The sequence below is a fragment of the Podarcis vaucheri genome, assembly GCF_965113315.1.
Source record: "Podarcis vaucheri genome assembly, chromosome: 17".
Lineage (NCBI taxonomy): Eukaryota > Metazoa > Chordata > Lepidosauria > Squamata > Lacertidae > Podarcis > Podarcis vaucheri.
This window is the reverse complement of record NC_138755.1, coordinates 15,019,349-15,044,023: the sequence shown is the minus strand read 5'-3', so window position 1 is coordinate 15,044,023 and position 24,675 is coordinate 15,019,349. Positions and strand designations below refer to the sequence as shown.

General features: G+C 44.8%; 1 protein-coding gene across 5 annotated transcripts in view; it reads right to left on the bottom strand.

The window, feature by feature from the left end:
• Positions 1–24,675, bottom strand: part of MLLT3 (MLLT3 super elongation complex subunit) — a 138,698-nt gene that overhangs the window by 102,980 nt on the left and 11,043 nt on the right. For 3 of the 5 annotated variants that reach the window (XM_082204929.1, XM_082204930.1, XM_082204931.1), the window contains 2 exons: positions 15,968–16,010; positions 9,483–9,663 (listed from right to left, as the gene is read on the bottom strand). In XM_082204929.1, coding sequence (XP_082061055.1) covers positions 9,483–9,663; positions 15,968–15,976 — 190 coding nt within the window. In that variant the 5' untranslated portion in view covers positions 15,977–16,010. Of the gene's footprint in view, positions 1–9,482; positions 9,664–10,383; positions 10,643–10,847; positions 11,001–15,967; positions 16,011–24,675 lie in introns of those variants that run through there. The other 2 variants (XM_082204928.1, XM_082204932.1) reach the window with 2 other exon arrangements.

The following is a 24,675-nucleotide window of genomic DNA, read 5'->3' as shown; positions in this document are numbered from 1 at the left end:
CATGTGCCTGCACACACACCAAACCACTGTCAGCTGCAGGAATCAGCAATATCAGTATGCAAGTTATTGGGACTAATCTCTGGTTGCTACATCATCAAGTTATGGCAACTGGTGTACAGAAAGTTCCTTCTCCCCCACTGAACCACTCTGCCAACGTCGCTCAGTGAAAGACACAGAACTTGAACCTTCGTTTCCTAGGTCTAATTCCAGCTCTCTGATTAAAAGGAGGCAGGGCCAATAACTTCCATCACAATATCCAGTAATCCCTTTGTGTAGAGATTTCCAAAAGGGATACATGACAAATCGGAAGAATCATGAATAGTGCAGGCTGTTTATGTTAGCCAGGTTTAATATGTTTTCCTCAATGATAGTAAGAGGAAGATATTTAGCTCTCCCAGAATCAGAACATCTCTGCAAATGTAGTAAACAGGAACCTGATACTTTGGAGCATATTTTCTTTTCTTGTGATTTTGGCATTTATGCCAGAAGACAATTATTAGCGGCCTCACAACACAATAGGCTCAACTCACAATAGGCTCAACTCAACAGCTACCAACAGTTCAGGACCTGCTCTCGGACAGGAATGATCAAATTACTTTAATAGTGGCTGAATTTTTGAGTGCTGTCCATGTAGAAAGACTGGGCCATTATAAAGAGATTTAGTGGTTCTTAATTGATTGGTGATGTGGTAATGTTGTATTATATTATTTATGCAAATTGATCTTCTCTGGAGTTAAAGATCTGACTGGGAGAAACCTTGTTATGTTGAGCTCGTATTTTGCACAATTTGTATACGGTGTCTGTTTGATAATGTGTGGCTTGCTGTGCCTAATAAAGGATATTTGAATATCCAGTAACGCCCAACGTGAATCGGTGATAGCATCGGCATGGTGAGTTATCACATACCAACAAGGAGAGGGTTGGTTCTAAAGCATTCACAATCCTGGGTTCCAAGGTTTGAGAAAGAAGGAGGAGATGCGCACTTAGTCAATGTTATTCCTCATAGCAATTTGGTAAATTGCTTTTAAATGGACCCAAATCAATACAGTGGTAACTTGGTTCTCGAACTTAATCCGTTCCGGTAGTCCATTTGACTCCCGAAACGGTTTGAAAACCAAGACATGGCTTCTGATTGCCTGCAGGAGCTTCCTGAACTCAATCGGAAGCCTCGGAAATGGCGTCAGATGTTCGTCTTCCAAAAAAACTTTCAGAAACCAGAATTCTCACTTCCGGGTTTGCAGCATTTTTGAGCCAAACTGTTCAAGTACCAAGGTACCACTGTAGTGTTTGGGATCTGTCCCCCTACAACTCCAATAGACAAAAGTTTAACCCTTCAGTGGCACATTATTCCTCATGCACCACTATTAACTGTCCACACACTTATGACCAGCATTTGAAATTCGCCAGACCATTTGCAACCAAATGAAGATGCCCGGGAGCCAAGATGGCGCCTGATTCCTCCCCCATCTAGAGGTGCCTGTCTGAGGATTCTTGGATCTTGACTGTTTCCACACACCAGCAACACGTCCTAAAAATTCTATCCATTGTATTTCATCTGCACAATCAGCATGAATTTCAGGACAAAAAAGTCATATTGAAAAATAAGACTTTCAAGGCGTCTGGCCCCAAAATGGCAAGTAGACATTGCATTTCGGTGACTGTAACCCTGGCTTAGGGAGCCAACTTGGTGCCAAGGTTATATATCTGGTTTTCTAACACTGCTTATGGCTCTCTATTTTGGAATGGTTTTCAAAAAGATGACAAGTGAAGCAGTTTGGGGAAGATGACTTCATCCCACTTGGGAGACAACCTGCAGCAGTTTTGATTAAGACTTTGGGCAGGAGGAGAGGAAGCCACATTGCACTAATAATATAATAACAATAATTTTTATTTATACCCCGCCCTCCCCAGCCAAGGCCGGGCTCAGGGCGGCTAACTAGCAATAATAAAAACAAATTGAATGAATGCAACTTAAAAACAAAATTAAAAATGACAGGAAGGATTCGAAACCTGCAGGACCAGAGATTTACAGAAGATTGGAAGAAGTATATGAATTATTTGAAGAGCAACTGTAATCAACAAATTACGCTAGTAGGACTACAAGAAGTTTTGTAAGGAGAAATATACGAAGTGTCACAAAGTAGGAAAAGATAGAGATATTGGTTATGAGTTTGAAATGTAATAGGGAAGATAAGAAATGCATACTGAGAGATTAGATTGGAAAATTTTCAGACAGGATTGATGGAAGTCAAAAATTTGAATAAGATGTAAAAGTATGTTTAATTACTGTTGAAAATGGTATGTTAAAAAAAAACTAATAAAAATTATATTAAAGCAAAACAAAACAGTGGCCTTGTTCAAATGTTTTATCAAGCTGAAACCATGACTCAGAGCACAGAAGTAAGTGGGCTGGATCTCAGAAAAGAAATTGCATCTTCTTTGGTCCTCTCCCTGATCATCCTGAGCCTACTAGCTACACTTTTTCTGGAAATAACTGAAGGTAATTTTCTTCCAACAAGCTTTCTCAGATGTATGACTAAGGCTCTGCCATAGGTGTGTACTTCATATTGCTTTTAAAAGAATATTCTGTTACGTTTTGTGCTGCTTTTATTATATTTTGTATATCGCCTTGGGATACAAGTGGAAGAGGATAAATAATAATACACACCAAGCGATGGTTTCACCTAGTTTGTCATCTGAACCTGAGCTCATGGTTTAGCTCTCCCATATAATCCATGAGAAACCATATAATCCATAGGAGAAACATTGGTTACAGCTCATAGTTACCCTGGAGAAGGTAAATAGCCACAATCTCCTTTCCTAGAGTCTGAGTGTTCAGACTAAGCGATGCTTTGGCTTAGCGTGATGTGCAACCAGGCTAGAAACAGACAAACATAACAAAACCTGGTTAAATAAATTTAACTTTGATTCAGCATAACTCCCGAATTAACAAAACAAAATATGGCCTTTGCACTGTAGAAAAGGGATTGCCAAATTGCTTCTCCCTGCCTGGCAATCTATTTGCCTGTATGCTTAGAAGGTAAAATCACAGTGTAGGTTTTAGATAAGGATTACTACAAACTATGGTTTGGTGTAATGTCATAAATGAGCCAGTAAAGTTTGCATTTCAACAAAGATTGTCCGAAGGCTGTTCCACCCATCGTGCCAAGCATGCAAAAAGTTGCAGCCACACTTGACTCCCTAGTGAGTTCAGCTGTACAATGCATGAATTTGCATTTCTTGGAGTCTGACTTTACACATTCAGAGCAGGAGTGGGGAAACTGTGGTCTTCTGGATACTGTTGATTTGCAACTGCCACCATCCTCAACTATCCTGGCCACACCTGATGAGAGCTGGAGTACAGGAACATCTGGAGAACCAGATATTTTCCTTTTTAGCTTGTTTATTTTTAAAAACTTGCTTACCACTTAACTAAAACAAAAGCCTCTATGGGGTTTCCCTACTCCTAGGTTCAGGGTTTACGTGGAACAACCCTCACACGAGTGTTTTCTCATGCAAAAAAGTGATGTACTAGACTTTGGTATCTCAAACGCAAGAGTATAAGTCTGCCGCCATTAACAAAGGGGGCGAGGAGCAGCTGTATTCTTTAGGCTGCATTCAACGTAGCACTATAGTTAAGGTCCCATCAGTGCCAGAATTTGTCCTTGTACAACAGAATGTCCTGCCCTCTTCTCCCACCCTCCCCTAAATCTGTTTGGTGGGTTCCCCAATCCTCTGGAGCTGATTTGGGGATGGCCCAGGGCACCACCAACAGGGCAAAGTCCCAGTGCACTGTGATAATCCTTGTGTTCACACCATTATTTAGCTGGATCCTGCCCTCTGGTCTTATATCTGCAGTTTCGTGTTAAATAAGCCTAACAATAGCGAGGAACAATGCCAGCTGTGTTCACAACACACCACCCCAGACCTACAGAAGCAACAACCCATCATGCCAAATCAAATACCAAAACAGAAACTGCAGGCACCAGTGGTGAAACTTGGTGCCACGCCAACATCATGGTGACAGGGACATAGCCCTTGGGTTTAGCAACACCCAGGCAGCACGGTTCTTAATTGCGAAGGGAGTCGCCACAAGTAGAAATGTTATATAGTACAACTGCATCTTACCCAGGGGTTTGGTTCCAAGGGTTCGTGTATACACGCAAACAAGTACACTTAACATCACCCTTTCAGAGCTGCCCCCATGCCAGCAGTGTTCAAAATTAGCCAGGCGCCAGGTGTGTTTTGCTACTGCCATGGGTCCAATTGTGACTCCATGGAGATTTATGGGTGCCAGAAAGGGGACCACAGTTTTAAAATCTCTGCCTTGGTCCGTAGTTAATTCCATTTCCATTGTGTGTGCGTTTCTCCTTCCTGCATCCTGGGACAAATGACTTGTTGTAAGAGCAAGCTACAGTCAAGCAATGTACAGTGGTACCTCGGGTTAAGTACTTAATTCGTTCCGGAGGTCCGTACTTAACCTGAAATTGTGCTTAACCTGAAGCACCACTTCAGCTAATGGGGCCTCCTGCTGCTGCCATGCCGCAGGAACACGATTTCTGTTCTCATCCTGAAGCAAAGTTCTTAACCTGAAGCACTATTTCTGGGTTAGTGGAATCTATAACCTGAAGCGTATGTAACCTGAAGCGTATGTAACCCAAGGTATCACTGTAGTTAAGATCACAGAACTGTAGTGGTGTCAAGGATACCACGGATAATTTAGTCCAAATCCCTGGCACCAGGCATTCCGTTGTGGCAACTGCAACCCAGATTCAAGGTGCTGTTTGGTGCCTATCTTATATACCTGAGTTTCTAACACAGCACGTGAGCATCCCTAGAATTGTGGAGCTGGCACATCCAGCGAAGCCTAGTAAGCACCAAGTGGGTGCTATTTTCTGCATTTTGGGTGCTAGCCAACACTCTGCAAGTGGCCTCCCACTTGCACAACAGGACTTCCCCTTCCTCTCCTCTTGCACACCCAAAATATGACCAGAGAATCCCCAACCTCTCTAGGGCAGATTCTGAGGAAGCAGAGGGGATTAGAGAGGAGAGGTGGGAGAATTTACCCCTATTTGCCATATACTGTATGTCCTCTCGGCCCCTTCAATCTGCGGAACTGATACCATTACAAACACCACATTATACCTGGTCCACATCTGTAAGAAATCGAGCCTTTAGTGTGGTGGCAGCTAAACTTTAGATCCCCCTACCTATTTACTGAACTCTTTTTGGCACCTGCTAAAAACATTTTTGTTTAGACAAGCCTACCCAGATACTGTATCTAGAATGCTGATGCATTTTTAGTTTGTTTGCTTTAATTTCTTGGATGTTTTGCTATTACTAATAAATTGTTTTATTCTGTTTGTAAACTGCTTCGAGGTTTGTTTGATTTTTTAAAAAAACAATCAAGTAGTATATAAATTTTTATTATTATTTATAATATATAAAAAGAATAAAATAATAAAAGGAAGTTCCACTGAACAAATGCAACAGCGTTTTGGTTCCTAAGCAGGTACTGGCTAGACCAAAATCTGTTAGCTTCAGCAAGGTGGTGCCTTGAGATCATACCATAAAACTACATGTTTTAAACAATCCAAGATGTTTTTATTCTTAAGATTTGGCACCTGTAAACAGAAATATTCCCAGTGCTTGATCTATTTGTTTTATGGACAGAGGAGGGGGAGAACCAACTCTGCAAGGTGAAGAAAGAAGCTACAAAGCAAAAGCAATTCCTTGGGTAGAGAGATTCCCCTCTATTCTTTTTAACACCATTTACATTAATGAAGTACACTTTCTCCCGTGGTACAGCTCACAAAGTCTACAGCAAACCTAGACTTCATTAAATACTAATGGATGTTTTAAAAGACAATCATACAAAACCAGGCAGTATAAATTTTCTAAAAGCCACTGTGCACTTTATATTCAAGATGAAGAGTTGCTACATGCTTCCTGTTAAACAGGCAAAAAGATACACTAATGGCAACCTTAAGCATGTCTGCCAAATAGGTATTAAACAACCTCATCTTTCAGCAACGTCGTTTTATGAATAAGACGGGCTTTAAGGGTTATTCCTACTTTTCTAGGGACATCATAAGTGGTTCTCTTCCTGTTGCGAAGACAAACCAAAGCCACCACTTTGCTAATTCATATTATCACCCTCACAAAACACACGCACAAAGTACGGTAACAGGGAATGCGGATCCTCTTCCATTTGCCAGTATATTCCGTTATGTGCAGCAGCAAACAAACTCTTCCGTTCATGCAAGACGAAGCCTCTCAATTTTCTTCAACAGAATCAAGATTGCAAACCAATTATAACAGCAGTGCATCCGTAAGAGGCAGACAACAAGTGTAAACAAAAGATTCATTCAATCACAATCTGTAATAAGTTGCACATTTATAAGATTCCCCACAAGGCTTACAATGTCTTTTGATGCTAAGGGAACATAACACTAGTGATATTACGATCTACTGCACAATAGGAAAGTAAAATAAATGCCTTTCCTGAAGACAGAGCAAAAGCAGTCGTGTGGTTCTGATGTATCCCAGAATGCTTTGAAGTATGAGCTAGGAAGTGCTTGAGGAATACTATCTAGTGCTAACATAACCCCTAAACATGTAAGTAGAAGTAATCTCTTACAGAAACACCTCTTTTTCTCTTTACATAAAGGAAATGCATGCAATTCTTTCACAGTATTGTATAAGAGAGTTCTCGTTGTCCAAAAAACAAATGCCAAACTGGACCCAGAATAACTATAAGCCCCACAGATGATAAATTGATACCAATAATTTTTCAGCTGAACAGACGCATCAAATACAGGATTACTGATGCAGCAACACACCACCAGGAAGGTATAACTCTTGGGGAGGAGTTGGAGAATTCAGAAGCACCAAGCCTCAATATGACAATATTTCATACCCTCTCAAAAACAAAACAAATCCTACCACCAAGTTGTTCTGAGTCAAGAGGTAAATAGCAAATTCAGTATTGCAAAGGGCAAAATGCACAAGTTACAGTCCAATGGTCAGTAATATTTTCATAGAGAAATGTAGTTTCATATTTTACTGTAAATATTCAAAGTGCAACAGAGGAGTGTTTCTAGTAGTCAAGGATACAATGTGAGCTGCTTTCACAAATCAGTTTCATACAATCACAAAAATAAAGATAAACCTCTTTCACTCATAAAGGACATTTTAGGCACTGGTTTTAACAGGAACTAAATGCTGGGTTGCTAAAACAAATTGGAAGGATCACTTGAGAGCACCCATCCTCTGCCCTTTGACTCATAAGAGGTCAGACATGGCCAGAAATCTTTCTGTCATCTCACTAGTTTTGTTAGGCCACAAAAGCTGAAGCCAACTGCGCAGGTGAGTTGCACATTTAGTACAGCTTTAACTCTCTGTTACATATCCCCAGTGAATAGAGAACAGTTCTCTTATGTTCTGAGTCATGCGTAATTACAATATGACTGAGTCCTCTTCCAGGCTATGTGAGCTGGCATTTTTCCTAGCAATTGTCACATGGAAAAAATCGCACACAAATAATAATAATAATAACCACCAAATCAGCATTACACAAGCATCTTCGAACAATGCCTGCGGGAAAGGAAACAAAAAATAGGAGGCTCAGCAGCGCCAAGTAGACATCCAAGAACTTTCTGCCGCCAGCAGCAGGCTTGCATCTCTTCGCAAACATGACACACTCCACACCTAGCAACAATCCCTACGTCTGCGCTGGAGATGCAACTTCCCTCAGGCTGGACAAAAAATAATAATTAAGCCTAGGAAACCCAAGCAGATAGGTGGCATTGGTTTGTGACAGAACGCAAAAATTAGCTCTAAGATTAAGGCTGCAATCTTACAAGTATTTATCTAGAAGCAAGTCCCACTTATTTTAAAAGGGTAAAAGCGCCCAGGATTATCCCATAAAGGAGAAAAGTCAAGCAACTTGCTGCCATCAGTTCAGTGCCTCGCTTCTTTTACGGCGCAGAAAGGAAAATAAACTCCATCTTATTGCATCCCGACATCCCCTTGAAATACCTTTTTATGCACACATTGGTAGGGGTGGAGCAATAAAGAGAACACAAGGGGAGTGACTCTTCCACATGGATATTTTGAAACAGCAATAACAAAGGAAAATAAGGGTATAGAAAAGCTATCGGACAACGGAAAAAAAAACCCCAAGACCAACAGAATAGCAGAAATGAACCTGGAACCGTACAAGAAAAGAGGAGAAGCAAGCAAAATAATATTCAACAACTTTGCAAGGTTTCAAAGAGAAATTAAGCTAGTGGGGGAGCGGGGAGGAGACACCTTATACTATTTGGTGTATGGGAAACATAAAAAGGTACCATTCAAAGTTGCTTTATACAAAGGCTTAACATGTTCTCTCCTTTCTCCTTTTTTAGTACTTCTGTGTTTTCAGTGTTCTCAAAGCAGCTCTAAGCAGAATAGATTCATTAGGACGCTATTCTAGAGTTTGCAGGAGTTCTAGATGCCAATAAAGATTACAGATCAGACAGGAGATAACTACTAACCACCTAGTTTTCTTAGATAAACAAACCTGTTCACAAACAAAGTCCCTTATTGTGTTTGTACTGTTACCTCCACTAATCCAACTAAAACAGCCAAGACAACAGCTCGGAGGTCAAAGAAAACAGAACTGGAAACAAAGGCTTCCTAAACCTCTGAAAATAAAAGGAAATATCAGTCTCATCCCATTTAGCACCACTTAAGCATTTAGAATATTTCATTTAAGTGCATTCTAATGACCACACAAAGCCAAGACCACAACCCAAAAGGCAAAGGTAGAAATAGGAGCTGAGCACATATTCATCTCAGAACTTGTAACATCCCACACTTTTAGGTCATTCTTCCCTCAATTTTCATGAGTATATTTACTTTTCAATAACAAAATCTAAAATGTACAAAAGGTGGCGAAGGAAGGAAGAGACGGCAATAAACAAACAGCCTTAATCAAAATTATGCCTTCCAATGAGAGGTATAAATCATAAACACTGTTAATGAGAGCAACAACGGGGGGTGGGGGGAACTACAGCTTTCCAAACTGAACACAACCTTTGCCCAATGAAACTGCAGTCACGGGCAGCAGAGATTAAAGATCATTGCAGCCAGGAATAAATCGCATTGATAGAGAAAGACCAGGTGCCAGTGGCTTCACAGGGAAGCTCAAGTCTGGCATTGTTTCCCTGCCTGAAAATGCAGGAAGCCCATCAGCTGTAAACTTCAAAATCCAAGAGATTATCAAGAGAGTCTCTCTCTCCCTTGTTGCACCTGAGGGTCCTTTTCCATCAGGAAATCCTTCTCTGCAAAAGCTCTGGCCCTGGCTGTGCTCCTTTGACCACCCCAGAACACGCAAGGAAAGTCAAGAGTTCGAAAGGTGATTGTTTCCTTTGCCTCCCCCCCTATGCAAACACATTAAAAGGGGATTTATCAAGACACCTTTGTGCCCGAAGCCCTACCTCTTTTTGGCCTCGGGAAGCTGTCATGCAAGTGAAAGACGACTTTCTCCACAAAGTGCTGAATGTTGCTATGCTCCGGTCCTCTGACGAACACCATCCAATCATGGGTAAAACCCTCCACAGTGGGTTTCTTCCTCACCTGGGCTCGGTGCCCCAGCTCCAGTTTCACCTGAACAGCACACTAGAGAGAGAGAGAGGGAGAGAGAGAGACACATACATAACAATGAGCAGGAGAGGGAAAACAAGGATCCACCACACCCCCACACCCCAACTCTTGCAGATTTCAAGCTTCCCCGGGGGAAAAGAAAGGGGACAAGAAGAAAACACACACAAAGAAAACAGCTTGTCCACTTAAGGTGGGTGCAACCTTTCGGAAGGCATCGCCACAGCTGGAACAGCTGGAATTGTAACGGAATGTAGCCAGCAAGACAAGGGCTGGGGATTGAATGGGTAAGGAAATAATAGGAAAGGGAGCCTGGATCTCTCTCTTGGAGGAAATTCATCCTGACCATATTTTATATATATATATATATATAAAAACCTAACAATCACCATCCTGTGTCGGGCTCCCTCTTTGCATTCACAGTGGGGATGGCATTCTGCTTTGCATTCCGGTTGCACATTTAAAAAATGTGTGCATTGCCCAGCGAGGCTAGAGCTCGCATCCAGAATAAGAGCAGAACAATCGGAAAAGGGGGAAACGAAGAGGAGGAGGAGGCGCGGTGATTTAAGTAATGCAAATAAAAAGGAGAGAGGGGGGACGCTTCCACCTAGATATTGCACGCGCGCGCACACACACACACACACGCCTGGTTGCATGCAGGGGGGGGGAAGGGGGGAGTGCCCGGGGTGGGGTGCCGCCGGCTGTCAGAGAGAGAGAGCCACGCCGGGGCGAACGCACCATCCTGAGAGGCGCCTTCGGGAGCAGCGAGCCAGTCGCCTGCCCGGTACTCACGGCTCCCCCGGCGGATGGCTGCTTGCAACCGCGGCGGCAGCAGCAGCCCGGCTCGCTCGCTCGCTCGCCTGCTTGCTTGCTGCTGCTGCAGAAATATGGCTGGATTATTATCCGCCTCCACGGTGCGCGCGGGTGTGTGCGTGCATGCGCGCGCCCGGCAGCTTCGTGCAATTGCACAGAAAGAGCTGGAGGAGGTGGGGTGGAGGGGAGGGGGGACGGGGGTGTGCAAGGAAAGAGAGGAAGCCGAGGGGAAAGGGGAAAGGGGGGGAGGAAAGGAAAAATTCCCCCGCCACCAACCTAATTGGCAAGCCCTAAACGGCGTCTGGGCAGCAGCAGCAGCGGCGCTGCAAGGAGGAGGAGGAAAGAAAAAAAGAGGAGAGGATCAGGAAGGGGCCGCTGCATGTACTCACCGAACTGGCCATGCCTGGGGGCCCGGGGGGGTCCTCTGCTCTGCCCGCCCCCACCCCTGCGGCTCTACTTCATGAAGAAGCGGAGAATGCGCGCAGCAGAGGGGAGCCCATGGCGGACGGACGCGGGCTCTTTATTTCTGATTTTCTCCTCCTCCTCCTCCTTCTCCTGCGCCTCCTCCTTCCTTGTCTGCCTCTCTTGCTCGCTGCCTTCTTAGACGGAGCCCCCAGCAGCCCGGACTCCGGAGAGCCACCCAGAGCATGCGCCCTGCCGCCCGTTCCCAGCCCGGACACACACACGCGCGCGCGCGCACGCTCACCACACCGGGCCAAAAAAAAGAGGAGGAAAAAAAGGGAAGGGAAGAGGCAGGCTGAGCCAATCAGAAAAACGCCGCCAGCCCGGATTTCTTTTTCTTTCTTTCCCTTTCCCCCCCACTTTTCCCAAGGAGAACCCCGCGCGCAAGAGAGGAGCGCAAGGCAGGCGGAGAGGGGCTCCCCGCGCGCAATGGCGCGCCTCCCGGGAACAGGTCGCTGCAAACGGAGGGGCGGCGAAGGAGGAAGGAGGGAGCCAGCCCCGGAGTGAAGGGCTGAGCTCTGACAATAAAAACCGGATTAAATCTGCTGGAATGTATCCAATGTCTACAACAATTTTAGCCCCCAGCTATTGTGGCGGGGGGGGGGGGAGATGGGGGGTGGCCACTTGCGGGATGAGGCAAAGCGGCTGGAGTTTCCCTTGGCTGGGATTTGCGTGTGTTTTTTTTAATGGGAGACAAAGATCTTTTCTTTTGAATAAGAAAGTGGAAAGTGTGTGTGTGTGTATATGCATGCAACATTGTAGTTCAGTAGTTACTAATTAATATTTAAGTGACATTGAGAATGAAATGTTTGCTGCAGTGCTATTTAAACAGCTGTTTTTAGTCAAACACTAAGGAGCAACTCCTTTGGGAGGGAAGGAAAATGCCCTCGCTAGAAAGCAAGTACATGGGCGGGAAGTTCAAACAATGTGTAGTGTAATGTTCTTTATGAGATGCAACAGTCATAGAAGTATTGTGTCTTTAGATCTCTATGTCATAGATGTCTAAGCTGATCCAATTTCAGCAATAATAATAATAATTTGGGCTTCCTTAAAAGTTTCTGTGGGGTAACAATATGAGGTCCAGCTTCAAATTCTGCCTCTGCCGTAATAAAGCTCAGTGGCAGCTGCGAGTCAGTCCCTGTTGCTCGCCTTGGCCTACTATATAAGGTTGTTGTGAGAATAAAAGGGGAATGATAGAAATAACAGGTATACCATCTCCCAGGAGGAAAGACAGGACGTTTATTTAATAAAATAAATATGCTTCATCCAGCGTCCTGCAAATATTATCAATGATCCGATAGTCAGTTTCTAAAAAGAAAGGCTATGGGGCTCAAACGTCTCTCAAAGCTCACACCTTTTGAGTTATTCCTCTAGTTTCAATTGTGTGGCAGTGGGTTGTGGTTGTTGGGCAGTGGGCAGGAAGCACCCTGTGCATGCTCGGAGGCTTCCTGTATGATTCATTTTCCTGCCCCAGCACTTTCTAGCATAAAATATAGGTTCTGGAATCAAGGCCCAGTTCATAAGAAGACCTTGCTGGTTAAAGCACCCTAAATGAGACTGGATTTGGATGCTGTTTACCTTTGGATCGTGTTATGGCAACTCTCGTGAGCAAACCCTCTTCGGAACACGTGCAGTGACGTAGCTGTCCCAAAATAGCAAATACAGCTAATTCTTGACTGTAATAGGTATAAACTGTATTGTATTAGAAACTTGAGGCGCTTTAGCAATCAGCAAGTGTAATCCATCTAAAGAGGAGTAATCTGGTTAAGTTCCTGAGGGACAAGGAGCTATCTGCTTCTCCCAATACTCTCCAGATAGATAGACAGTCAAGGCTGCTTAATGTCTGGTCTGTTGAGGTGGGGGAAAGGGGAGACAGAAAATTGTGGCAGCATTGTTTTGTTTCCAGAAGGGTTATCTTCCTGTGGGGCAGAATCAAGGCAACTTTCAGCCACTGCTTTACACTACCCAAGATTATATTTTAGTGTACTACCTAAAATTAACCCACAGTTTTGCTAACATAGGAATTGCCAGTTTTTTGATCTTTATATTATTTTGGTCATTTTAATACATTCTCTCGCTCTTTCTTTTTTTACTTCCAAAGCTACCATTTCTACAGTTGTTTAAATGTTCCACACCTTTAACAAATCTTTCCTTATCTCCATTTTTTAAGAGGTTCCACCTTATCAGGGATGCTTTGATTCGAAAGTCAGCAGTGGCAAAGGACCTTGTCTGAAAAACAGACGGCCACACTGGCGGTTCTCTGGAATGCCTAGTTGCAGAAGGGCATGGGGTGCTTACTTAGAAAATAAACAAGAAATAGGGTGAGAGATGGGGGAGTCTAAGGTGTGGATAAATTATGTGATAGGCACAATATAGATGTGATAAAGGGTCTTTTTAGCTACTCTTATTCTTCTCTCTTTTTTCTATACAGTATATATATATATATAGAGAGAGAAACGTGCTAAGAGGAAGGCACGCTTGGCAAATCCACACCATAATCAACTCCCACCCGGAATCCAACGTCCCCACTGTGGAAGGACGTGTGGATCCAGAATTGGTCTCCACAGTCACTTATGGACTCATTGTTAAAACCGTGTTCATGGAAGACAATCTTACTCGGCTACGAGTGATCGCCAAAGAAGAAGAAGAATAGTGTGTGTGTATATATTCATTATTGTTTTTTCTTTTTCGGTGTATTTTTGTTTTCTTATAAATGCATTTGAATTTTAGTCTTTTGTATGCTAAAAAACTTTCAAAAAAATTATTGTATGTACAAAAAGAAAGAAATAAACTATCAATTTTCAAGCAGCCTCTACAGCTCATCTTGATTTCTTTGCTGAAACTTGCAGGTTCTCTAGGCTGCTTTTAAAAGAAAGAAAGAAAGAAAGAAAGAAAGAAAGAAAGAGGAGAGTATATGGTGTGTGGCCCTAAGTGCAAGCAGAGCAACAATAAGGCCTTAGAGTTAGTGCAAGTGTTATCTCAGCCAGCAGCGAATTCCTGTAAGCGCTCACACAAATGTTCTACTACAGCTTTTTCCATAACGGGGAAGGTAGGGAATCACAACATGCATTTTTTCCTAGTCTCAGCAGAAGCTCCCATGTGCCCCCGTTTCAGACATCAATTTATAACATGGACAAACAAGTAGAAAAGCTTCCAAAATAGAATATGAGCACCAGCCCTTAACAGTAAGGATGGGAAACCTCCAGATATGCTTGGCACCCAACTCCCATTATCCTGGACCATTGACCATGATGCTGGGGTTGATGGCAGATGGAGAACTTGGAGGGGAGAGGTGGGGAGTGTGAAGAAGTGTTGGAGAACAGAGATCTATGCGCCACTTTGCCTGCATTCCCTAGGGAGGCCTGCTGCCCTCGGATGAAGCTGAAGAACCTGTATGATAACCAGCGTTGAAAAACAGATTCTGCTGCCAGTCCACTTGGCTTCTTTATGTTCAACCAGCAGTGGGGAGGTGGCATAAACTTGCTCTTTGCCTCAGACATCAAAATATTTTGAGCCAGGCACCACCACCAATGGCTGCAAAGCAGGAATGAAAGACTTGTAAAAAGACTGCTGGGAACCCCATGTAAACCTGCAATAGAAACTGAATTCATCATTCTATAATAATGAATAGGAGCTGAAATTCACAACGAGTAAAATCCATTTGGGATATGGGTGGGTTAAACCACAGAGCCTAGGACTTGCTGATCAGAAGGTCGGCGGTTTGAATCCCCGTGACGGGGTGAGCTCCCGTTGCTTGGTCCCAGCTCCTGCCAACCTAGCAGTTCAAAAGCACGTCAAAATGCAAGTAGATAAATAGGTACCGCTCTGGCGGGAAGGTAAATGGCGTTTCCGTGCACTGCTCTGGTTTGCCAGAAGCGGTTTAGTCATGCTGGCCACATGACCAGGAAGCTGTACGCCGGTTCCCTCGGCCAATAAAGCGAGATGAGCACCGCAACCCCAGAGTTGGTCACGACTGGACCTAACAGTCAGGGGTCCCTTTACCTTTTTAAAATCCATTTATTCAGGATTAGAAAACTGCATAGGGAAGACAATCCTATGTGCATTAACTTGGGATAAATTATTGTTTACTGCATTTATATCCTGTCTTTTTCTCCAAATAGGTCAAGGTTCTCCTCATTTAATCCCCACAACAACCCTGTGGTGTGGGTTAGGCTAAGAGCAGGAAGAACCATGATTGGGTTTCATGGCTGAGTGGGGATTCGAACCTGGCTCTCTGAGGTCCTAGTCCAGCTCTCTAATCACTACACCACACATGTAATCATGAATAGGATTTGGTTATATAGTTGTTTACATTTCTAAAATTCAGAAGCAAGTCTAGGAATTTGTGCGAGAACTACCGTATTTTTCGCTCTATAAGACGCACCAGACCACAAGACGCACTGAGCTTTTGGGGGAGGAAAACAAGAAAAAAAATATTCTGAATCTCAGAAGCCAAAACAGCAAGAGGGATCACTGCGCAGTGAAAGCAGCAATCCCTCTTGCTGTTCTGGCTTCTGGGATAGCTGCGCAGCTTGCATTCACTCCATAAGATGCACACACATTTCCCCTTACTTTTTAGGAGGGAAAAAGTGAGTATTATAGAGCAAAAAACATGGTAGAACTTGAGAAGGGTTCAATAATCTAAGTCAAGGGAACGACTTTAGACCTCATTGTATCAATCACTCCCATTTAGCCTAGGCTGCAGTTCACTGTGGTTGCAGGTACTTCCCCTTTACTTCAGAATTCAAGATTAATTGAACTCAACGCTGCAGCTTAAATTTGCAGTTCTGGCGAAAGAAATGTCTTTAGTCACACTGACTCAAATGAGACTTCTCTGGAATGAAGTGCCATGACTCACAGTATATGTTGATCCTGTAAACTAGCACACCAAAACTCCCTTTTCATTCACTGAAACTACTTTCCCAAATGAATTATGAAGTTGTAGATTCGGGGCTAAAATTATAGTTTTTGCCTTGAATGCGCAACTGGCGGAACATTTTTAAATCTCTTCTGCTTTGCAAAAACCCTGTAAAAGTGTGCTACTTGCCCTTCCCATCGATGGACTCCACAGGTCTTGCCCTTGGAAAGATCTACAATGAAAAGCAAATAAGAAAGCACATGAGTTTAAACACACAAAGGCAGGAAAGATTTTAAAACACACAAAGAGATGTTCGTGGAGAACCTGCAATACAGTCTCCGGAAACAAAGAGAAAGAAAAATGCAAGGAATGTGCTAATTGAATGAGCGCACCCAGCGATGATGGATCAGAGGATGAAAATAGAATATCCAATATTATTTAAGAACTGTTTGCCAGCTTCATCCTGACAGCCTTTGAAAGATCTTAATTTCCATCCCCCGTGTTTCTGTATGTAACAGAGAGCTCCTGAATTGAGACACAGAAATGTTTCAGGAGAAAATCACACATGATATAGTACAGTGTTTCCCAACCGGTGTTCTGCGGCACACTAGTGTGCCGCGAGACGTTGCCTGGTGTGCCGTGGGAGAGAGGTGGGCGAGTCGGGCGGTGAGAGGCGGGGCGGCGGCGGCGAGGAGAGGCCGCCCAGCGCGGGGCTCTCGCCGTCTGCCTGCCTGGCTGCCTGCGTGGCGCTGACGTCACGGGGCTGTAACGTGCCCCACATAGGCACACGCGGGGCGGCGAGCGAGCTCCCTCCCACATCCCATCGCCGCTCGCTTCGGCCGGCCTACTGGGCTGTCGCAGGCGGAAGGCCTGTGCATGCGCGAGGTTTTCGCACCTTCGGGATTCCCTTCACGCCTTCCTCCTCCTAGGTCCTTGAGAGCGCGGGAAGCGGCAGCACGAGACCGGCATTGAGCCTGGTAGGTATTGCGCTTGCCAAGGCAGTCATTTGGGAAATGAAAACTTGCAAAGCAAGCAACCAGTTCAATCTGAAGTACGTGTATGCTTAATATCCTGTATCTGAAACCTGTTCTGCCCCCTCCCCCACACTTGGTGCCATTTTCATCTACACATGCAGCAGAGTAAGTTGACCCAGAATAGTACCAATTCAGATGGCAGATGGGAGAATGACAGTGCTGAATGTTTTCCCATGTAGAACAGTCCCTGCAAATAAAAACCTAGCATATTTGGAAGAGGGATGCTAGCCTAACCATTACCTTCTATGCTGTTACTATTTTTTTATTTTTTTTTACATAAGTAAAAAGTGACCTTTCCCCATCTGGCATGGTGGTGTGCCTCGAGATTTTTTCATGAAACAAGTGTGCCTTTGCCCAAAAAAGGTTGGGAAACACTGATATAGTATTCCAATATAAATCTATATGAGACATGCTTGTTTTGTTTTCATATTGAAAGAAGTATAGTCTCTCATCTGAATTGCAAACATTACAGTCATTTTTTAAAAATACCTTGAATAAAGTTTCAAAGAAGAAACTCTATTTAAAACATTGTAGTTATTATTATTAATAATAATAGTGATTCTTGGATGTGAAACAATGCCCTCTTGGGAAAGGATGTATTTTGCCAGCAGATGGCGTAAATAATCTTTGAGCTGTTGTCCTCACTTGACCTCTTCTGAAAGACCCTGAGTGAACCCAGTTTGCTGTGGTCAATTTGAGATTGAACTTATTCAAGAGGTAGCCATGGGTTGGTAAAATTAACAATTGGGTTGCAACAGATTGCCAAAATATACTTATAGAATTCATTTTTGTGGGGATATACAGTAGACATGCTAGGAAAGCATGAACAAACAGTGCTTTTGAATGTGGGCAGATGTTCATTCAATTGACGTTTTACGCGCGCACAAACACATCTCGGGGCATTAGGGCTAGCAACCTCATCCCACAGTTGTCCCTGCACTTGCCTCACTCGCAGCACAAGATCAAATTATGCTTTCTGCATGACCGCAGGTGTTTGCGCAGTCCACATTGTACAAATAACAGTGTTAACAAAGAAGCGAAACGTCTGTGTTCACACTGTCAGCTACATGCACTTCTGGCTCTCGCACAAAGACCAGATTGAGGACATGGGGAGGGATAGGCTATAAATAAGTGAAACCCCACAAGCCAGTTCATGCTATGAAGATCCAAGCTACTTGGCATTCTTAATTCTTAATGCTACGCTCGATTGTGAATGAGGAGTGTCTTGCTTTGTGGAAACAGACTCCTCAGCACACAGCAACATCCTTCTGCAGTTTTTGTTCTTCAAACTGGCCTCGTTCACAGGTTGTAGAATTATGGCTTACCAGGACAGGTACGAGGGCTTTGCTCCAACGCAGCTCACATTTAAGCTGAGAACAAACCGTGGCTACAGCTCATGGTTAACTTGTTCTTCTTGTGTTTCAAATTCCAACAAAAGTTAACGCATTTTCACAGTAGCTTGTTCAACCTCTGTACACAACCGCATTTCAAAATCTGCCTTTTTTGTTCTATACCAAAAGTTTTTTTAATCCAATTTAGATCTCTCTGCAGCTCACGGCTAATGAGGAGACAGTTTCACCACCATTCTGGGTTTAGATGATATACTAAGCCGAACCTTGGCTTAACTCAGCGCAGTGTGGGGTTAAAAAGATGCAGGAAAAGCAGCAGAGCTGCAAGCCCTTCTCCAGGAGCCCACATGGTCCTGGCACACCCTGGCCTTGCCAGGATGTGCAAATCAGGCCACTATCAAATTTAACTTGAAACTGCAATGCTGTGTACGCATACGTAGGAATAAGCCCCACTGAACTCACAGACTTGTGCTCTGAAGTTTATTTGGGGCATAGGTAAAGGTAAAGGGACCCCTGACCATTTGGTCCAGTCGTGACCGACTCTGGGGTTGTGGTGCTCATCTCGCTTTATTGGCCGAGGGAGCCGGCGTACAGCTTCCGGGTCAAGTTGCCAGCATGACCAAGCCGCTTCTGGTAAACCAGAGCAGCACACGGAAATGCTGTTTACCTTCCCGCCGGAGTGGTACCTATTTATCTACCTGCCCTTTGATGTGCTTTCGAACTGCTAGGTTGGCAGGAGCAGGGACCAAGTAACGGGAGCTCATCCTGTCGCGGGGATTTGAACCGCCGACCTTCTGATCGGCAAGTCCTAGGCTCTGTGGTTTAACCCACAGCGCCACCCGCATCCCATTTGGGGCATATCGAAACACAAAATCAAGATAAGCATCATGGAGACGGGGTTATTTATGATATTATGGCCAGCAATAGCTACAACCTGGTCCAACAGAAGGGTTGTACTGTGCCCAAATTCATGCCACATCACAGATGCGGATGAGATAAAAGAAAAGAAAAATCAAGATTGCAATGGGTTGGAAAATCTGAAAAGACTCTCATCTTGGAGCCATAAACCTAAGTGGCTTGGAACACCCCTTGTTTGTACTGCCCTGTATTTTTGCAGGAGGGATGGGCAGGTCAAGCATGGGCGTAGCCAGGATTGCTTGGGATCTGCCAAAAGTTGTTGAGCTACGCCCATGATGCCGAGGTATAGTATGATAAGAGGAATGTCCCTTAAAAAAAAAAGACATTCAATATATACAGAGCTTTAGTGTCAATCTTCTCTTTAGTGTCAGTTTCCTCCAAATTCATTTCCTCCAAATATTACCCTCCTTCAGCCATTCAGATCCTTGCATCTTTTCCAGCTGATTAAATGATTCTGAATACCCAATCAGTTTCCCTTTAGGCTCAAGAACTAGCTTGCTAATTATCTACAGAACAGTTTATTTTTTTTCCCTTCCCATGTTGGAAGAACCAGAATGTTAAACAGTTGTTACCTCCAAGCCAGCCGGCTTCCCCACAGCTGCACGGTTGATGATCTTTACATCGACCTCAGCTGCAGCAAAGGTAGGGAAAGCCATACAAGAACGTTTAAAAACCACACATACATTTCCTGATGTGTCATGTTGTAGCTTCTGAAGAAAAAATTAATGGTATAGCAATCATATGGTAATGTAGTAGACTGACATTGACAAGGTCTGAACACGAATAGGTTTTCATGTTTTGTGTCTCCTGCATTCCCCGGTGGGAGAAAGTCTGCATAAAAATCAAAGCTCTGCTTCTTTCGTTGGCGACATTTCAAGAGCCAAACTATTTCCCGACCCCACCCACCCAAATCTACATAGGGAAAGTGCTTTAATCAAAGGCTATTGAAAGAACATATCTGAACTTCAGGAGTTCCCCAAAGAGCCATACGTTAACTCTTAGGTAAACAAAATGCAAGGGGAGATGTAATCTCTTCACTGTCTGTCTCTACAAGCAATAATAAGGCAGTAGGCGGGATGCGGGTGGCGCTGTGGGTTAAACCACAGAGCCTAGGACTTGCCGATCAGAAGGTCGGCGGTTCGAATCCCTGCAACGGGGTAAGCTCCCATTGCTCAGTCCCTGCTCCTGCCAACCTAGCAGTTCGAAGGCACCTCACAGTACAAGTAGATAAATAGGTACCGCTCCGGCGGGAAGGTAAAAGGCGTTTCCGTGCGCTGCTCTGGTTCGCCAGAAGCGGCTTAGTCATGCTGGCCACATGACCCGGAAGCTGTACGCCGGCTCCCTTGGCCAATAAAGCGAGATGAGCGCCGCAACCCCAGTCGGCCACGACTGGACCTAATGGTCAGGGGTCCCTTTAACTTTAGGCATACTCCAGAGAGGAATGGGGAACCTACAACTCCCCAGATGTTATGGAAGCATCTCCCAGCCAGCATGGCCAATGGTCAAGGAACATGGGCATTGTAGTCTAGCAACATCTGGAGAGAGACAGGCTCCCATCCTTGCTTTAATTATTAGATGAGACAACAGTTGTCCAAGAGGCTGCTAGCAAGTCTTTCTAGACCTGTAGTTCCCAGCAGGGGGCCATTTGATTTTTAAGAAGCACAATTTGGAAGCTTCTTTAGACCAAGTTAATGGCCTTTTAGGCTTCCTTTGTGTGATTAGAAGTTCACTTTTGGAATAATAAGAATTATATGTCACCAGGGGTGGGGGTGGGGAATCAGGATTTTAGAGATGCTTAGGTGGGGCATGGGGACACGGGTGGCGCTGTGGGTTAAACCACAGAGCCTAGGACTTGCCGATCAGAAGGTTGGCGGTTCGAATCCCCGCGACGGGGTGAGCTCCCGTTGCTCGGTCCCAGCTCCTGCCAACCTAGCAGTTCGAAAGCACGTCAAAGTGCAAGTAGATAAATAGGTACCGCTCAGGCGGGAAGGTAAACAGTGTTTCCGTGTGCTGCTCTCATTCGCCAGAAGTGGCTTAGTCATGCTGGCCATGTACGCCGGCTCCATTGGCCAATAAAGCGAGATGAGCCCTGCAACCCCAGAGTCGGCCACGACTGGACCTAATGGTCAGGGGTCCCTTTACCTTTAGGTGGGGCATGGCCAAAAAACTGTTGGGAACCACTGTTCTAGACTGATAGTCTACTTTTAAAAGAGGGGCACAAACCTTGGATCAATTCTATAACTGCTTGGTTTTTAACGGAAATTACGCGGCTGGTTTTTAGTTGAGAGATTTGCAGTGCGGTCCTGTTCACGGCATTCCGGAAACTGGAAAACAACTCACCATCACCAGCTATCCCAACAGCAGGAGTGCCAACTTAAATAAAATATTGGGGGGGGGGAGGGAAGGTACACCCCACCCTACATAATGGATCACACGACTCGGCCCACGCAAACCATTTGAATGGCAATGGCCATCAACTTTATGGGGGGCTCAGCCCCCTCCTCCAATATTTTATTGGGAGGCTGAAGGGACCTTGGCCCCTAGGAGTTGGCTCCTATTCTCAACAGTCCATCAAACTGAGAAACTGATCAACAATGCGGTGTCTTCTAACTCCCTTTCCAAGGTGGCTAGAGACCCACTTTTTATTTTTAAATTACGGCTTAGATTCTGGACCCCCTTGAAGGCAGGGCCCCCAGTGCGATTGTTCTGATTGCACAATTGATAATCCGGCTTTGAGTGATCGAGCTGACATGTATGTTTAACAACAGGCTGAAGAACAGCGAATGTAGACATCCATCCGCTCAATTGCTAGTCTTGTCATATAAAGCAGTCTGAGCAAATTTTACAAGATGTCAGAATGGATTTCTTCCTTCCTGATCTCCCAGCGCAGCTTGTATTCAAAAACATAGCCTAGTCTCCCGATGAACCAGATACTTCAGTTACAGAAATAAGGTACCCTGGCCTGCCCCAAACTACAGAATGTACCTTAAATGCTTATTGGAATCCTATGTCAAAATGCAGACGAAAAGTGCTTGGTCAAGCCATATGGATTGCACCAAAGAAGCAGCCGGGAAGGGAAGCAGGACTGTTCCATCAGCTCTGCTGAGAGGTCATGTTCCTTTGGCGTTCCCTCAATTGTCACCCACAGCCAAGCATTCTGCCAGGCTACCTGAATGGTTTTCATCTCAGCTGATCATTACAGGCATCTGATTTGCTTCACATCCCTTTTTCATTTTGTGCCTTCGGATTGTACATTCGCAGGCAGAGATCATCTTGTTTTTAATTGTTCTTTAAGCCAATCTGACAGCCTTTTCAGTTATATTGTAGGGTAAATATCATTTAAATGAGCTGGGATCCTGCTTGCTGAAGCAGGAAGGGAGGAAGTTGGAAAAGTACAGTGGACGCTCAAGTTGCGAACATGATCTGTGCGGGATGCACGTTTGCAACCCACAGCGTTTGCAACCCGCAGTAGCGCGTCTGCGCACGTGTGGGTTGCAATTCAGTACTTCTGCACATGTGCAAAGTGCAATTTAGTGCTTCTGCGCATGCACCACCACCGAAACCCGAAAGTAACTCATTCCGGTACTTCCGGGTTTTGGCGGGTGCATAACCCAAAAAAACGCAACCTGAAGCGGCTGTAACCTGAGGTATGACTATAGTGGGGCAGACCATCGTTCCCACATAATGTCTCATTGCCCTGGGCACTCACTGTTTTTACTGGGTTAAGATGTGGCAACTCAAGCTATGAACACAGAACCATAGAATCATAGAATTGTAGAGTTGGAAGGGAACCCAGGGGTCATCTAGTCCAACCCCCTGCGATGCAGGAATCTCAGCTAAAGCATCCATGAGAGATGGTGATGACAGATCCATCCAACTGCTGCTTAAAAGCCTCCAAGGTAGGAGAGGCCAGCACCTTCCAAGGAAGTTCGTGTGCTGGGCCCAGGGGTAACCCGTGAAACACAGTCCAGGTCTGGTCCAGAATCTGAAGGTTCCGCTGGGAGTCAGTCCAACAGGGCCAAGGCAGGACACAAGGCAGGAAACCAGGCAAGGACAGGTACAGGATCTCAGGCAGGATCTGCCATACAGCAATGTTGCTCCTGCAACCTGGGGCGGGGTCCGTCAGCCTTTTATAATTGTCGGGGTAGCGGCCGGTCCTGATCCCCCGGCGACTCACCTCCCTGTTTCGCCCAATGGCGAGCACTCCTCCTGCGAGTACTCAGGTCTCTCCTTCTCTTAGACCTTAGTTTCTGCAGCTCGGGAGATGTCGGTGGGTTACTAGACCCAGGGGCCGCCTCAGCCTCCCCTGACCCAACTGGTAGTGGAGCAGCTGTAAGTGATGGCCCAGCTGAAGGCAACAAGGTAATCCTTGCATCTGGAGCCAGGGCAGGCTCAGGCCCCTGACTCGGCCCAGCTGGTGCTTGTTGCAGGGGAACCTGTGCAGACTGGGACTCTTCAGGATCAGGCCCTACACTTGGTTCAGATGATGCCTGAGGCAAAGGATCCAGTGCGGACTGAGACTCCTATGGCTCTGAGTCCGAGCCCCAGTCCCAGGCCATCACAGTCCATTCCACTGCCAGACAGCTTTTACCGTCAGAAAGTTCTTCCTGATGTTTAGTCGGAATATCCTTTCTTGTAACTTGAAACCAGTGGTCCTACCCTCCAGAGCAGGAGAAAACAAGCTTGCTCCATCCTCCATGTGACAGCCCTTTAGATATCTGAAGATGGCCACCATCTCTCCTCTCAGTCTCTTTTCCAAGCTAAACATACCCAGCTCCTTCAACCATTCCTCATCAGGCTTGGTTTCCAGACCCCTGATCATCTTGGTCTGCACACCTTCCAGCTTGTCAACTTCTTTCTTAAATTGTGGTGCCCAGAATTGGACACAGTATTCCAGGACACATTATTTCTTCTACCAACCCTCTCTTTTCTTCTTCTTCACTTAGACAAACTTAGAATGAACCTACAGCTAATTAGAATGGATAATATTTGAAGCTATTTTTGGATTCGGTTGCCTTTGCCTCTCTTACATGCCTTAAATAAACTAAACACACACATAATGGGCAGCACGATCCCGAAATGCCATAGTAATGCAAGCACTATCAAAATTAATGAGCCATCCGATGGTATAGCAGACAGAGAATGAGATGGACTGGCAATCCAGAAACCGTTTGTTTTCTCCATTAACAAAGCTGTTTTCTCCTAATGCCCTAGGGGTGAGCATGCATCCAGTCTTCTGTGGCTTTAAGTGCTGCAGAAAGGGAAGCATTTTGGCTGGTGAACGATCTCCTATTAAAGTATTGCTGGGGAAGAAACGGCATTTGCTAAATGTTTTTTCCCTAGACAACTGCAAAAGTATTAGAGCCCAGTTGCATTCTGGATGTGGAAACCCTTCCTTAGAATCACAGAATTGTAGAATTGGAAGGGATCGTGAGTTGATCCTGTAGCTGCCCCCCTGCAATTTGCCCAATGTGGGACTCAAACCCATGACTTTGAGATTAAGAGTCTCGTGCTTTAACAACAGAGCTATTAAGGCCAATCATTTGCTTGTGGCTTAAAACATTGGTATAATTCCTTGTTGAATACATTCCTATAT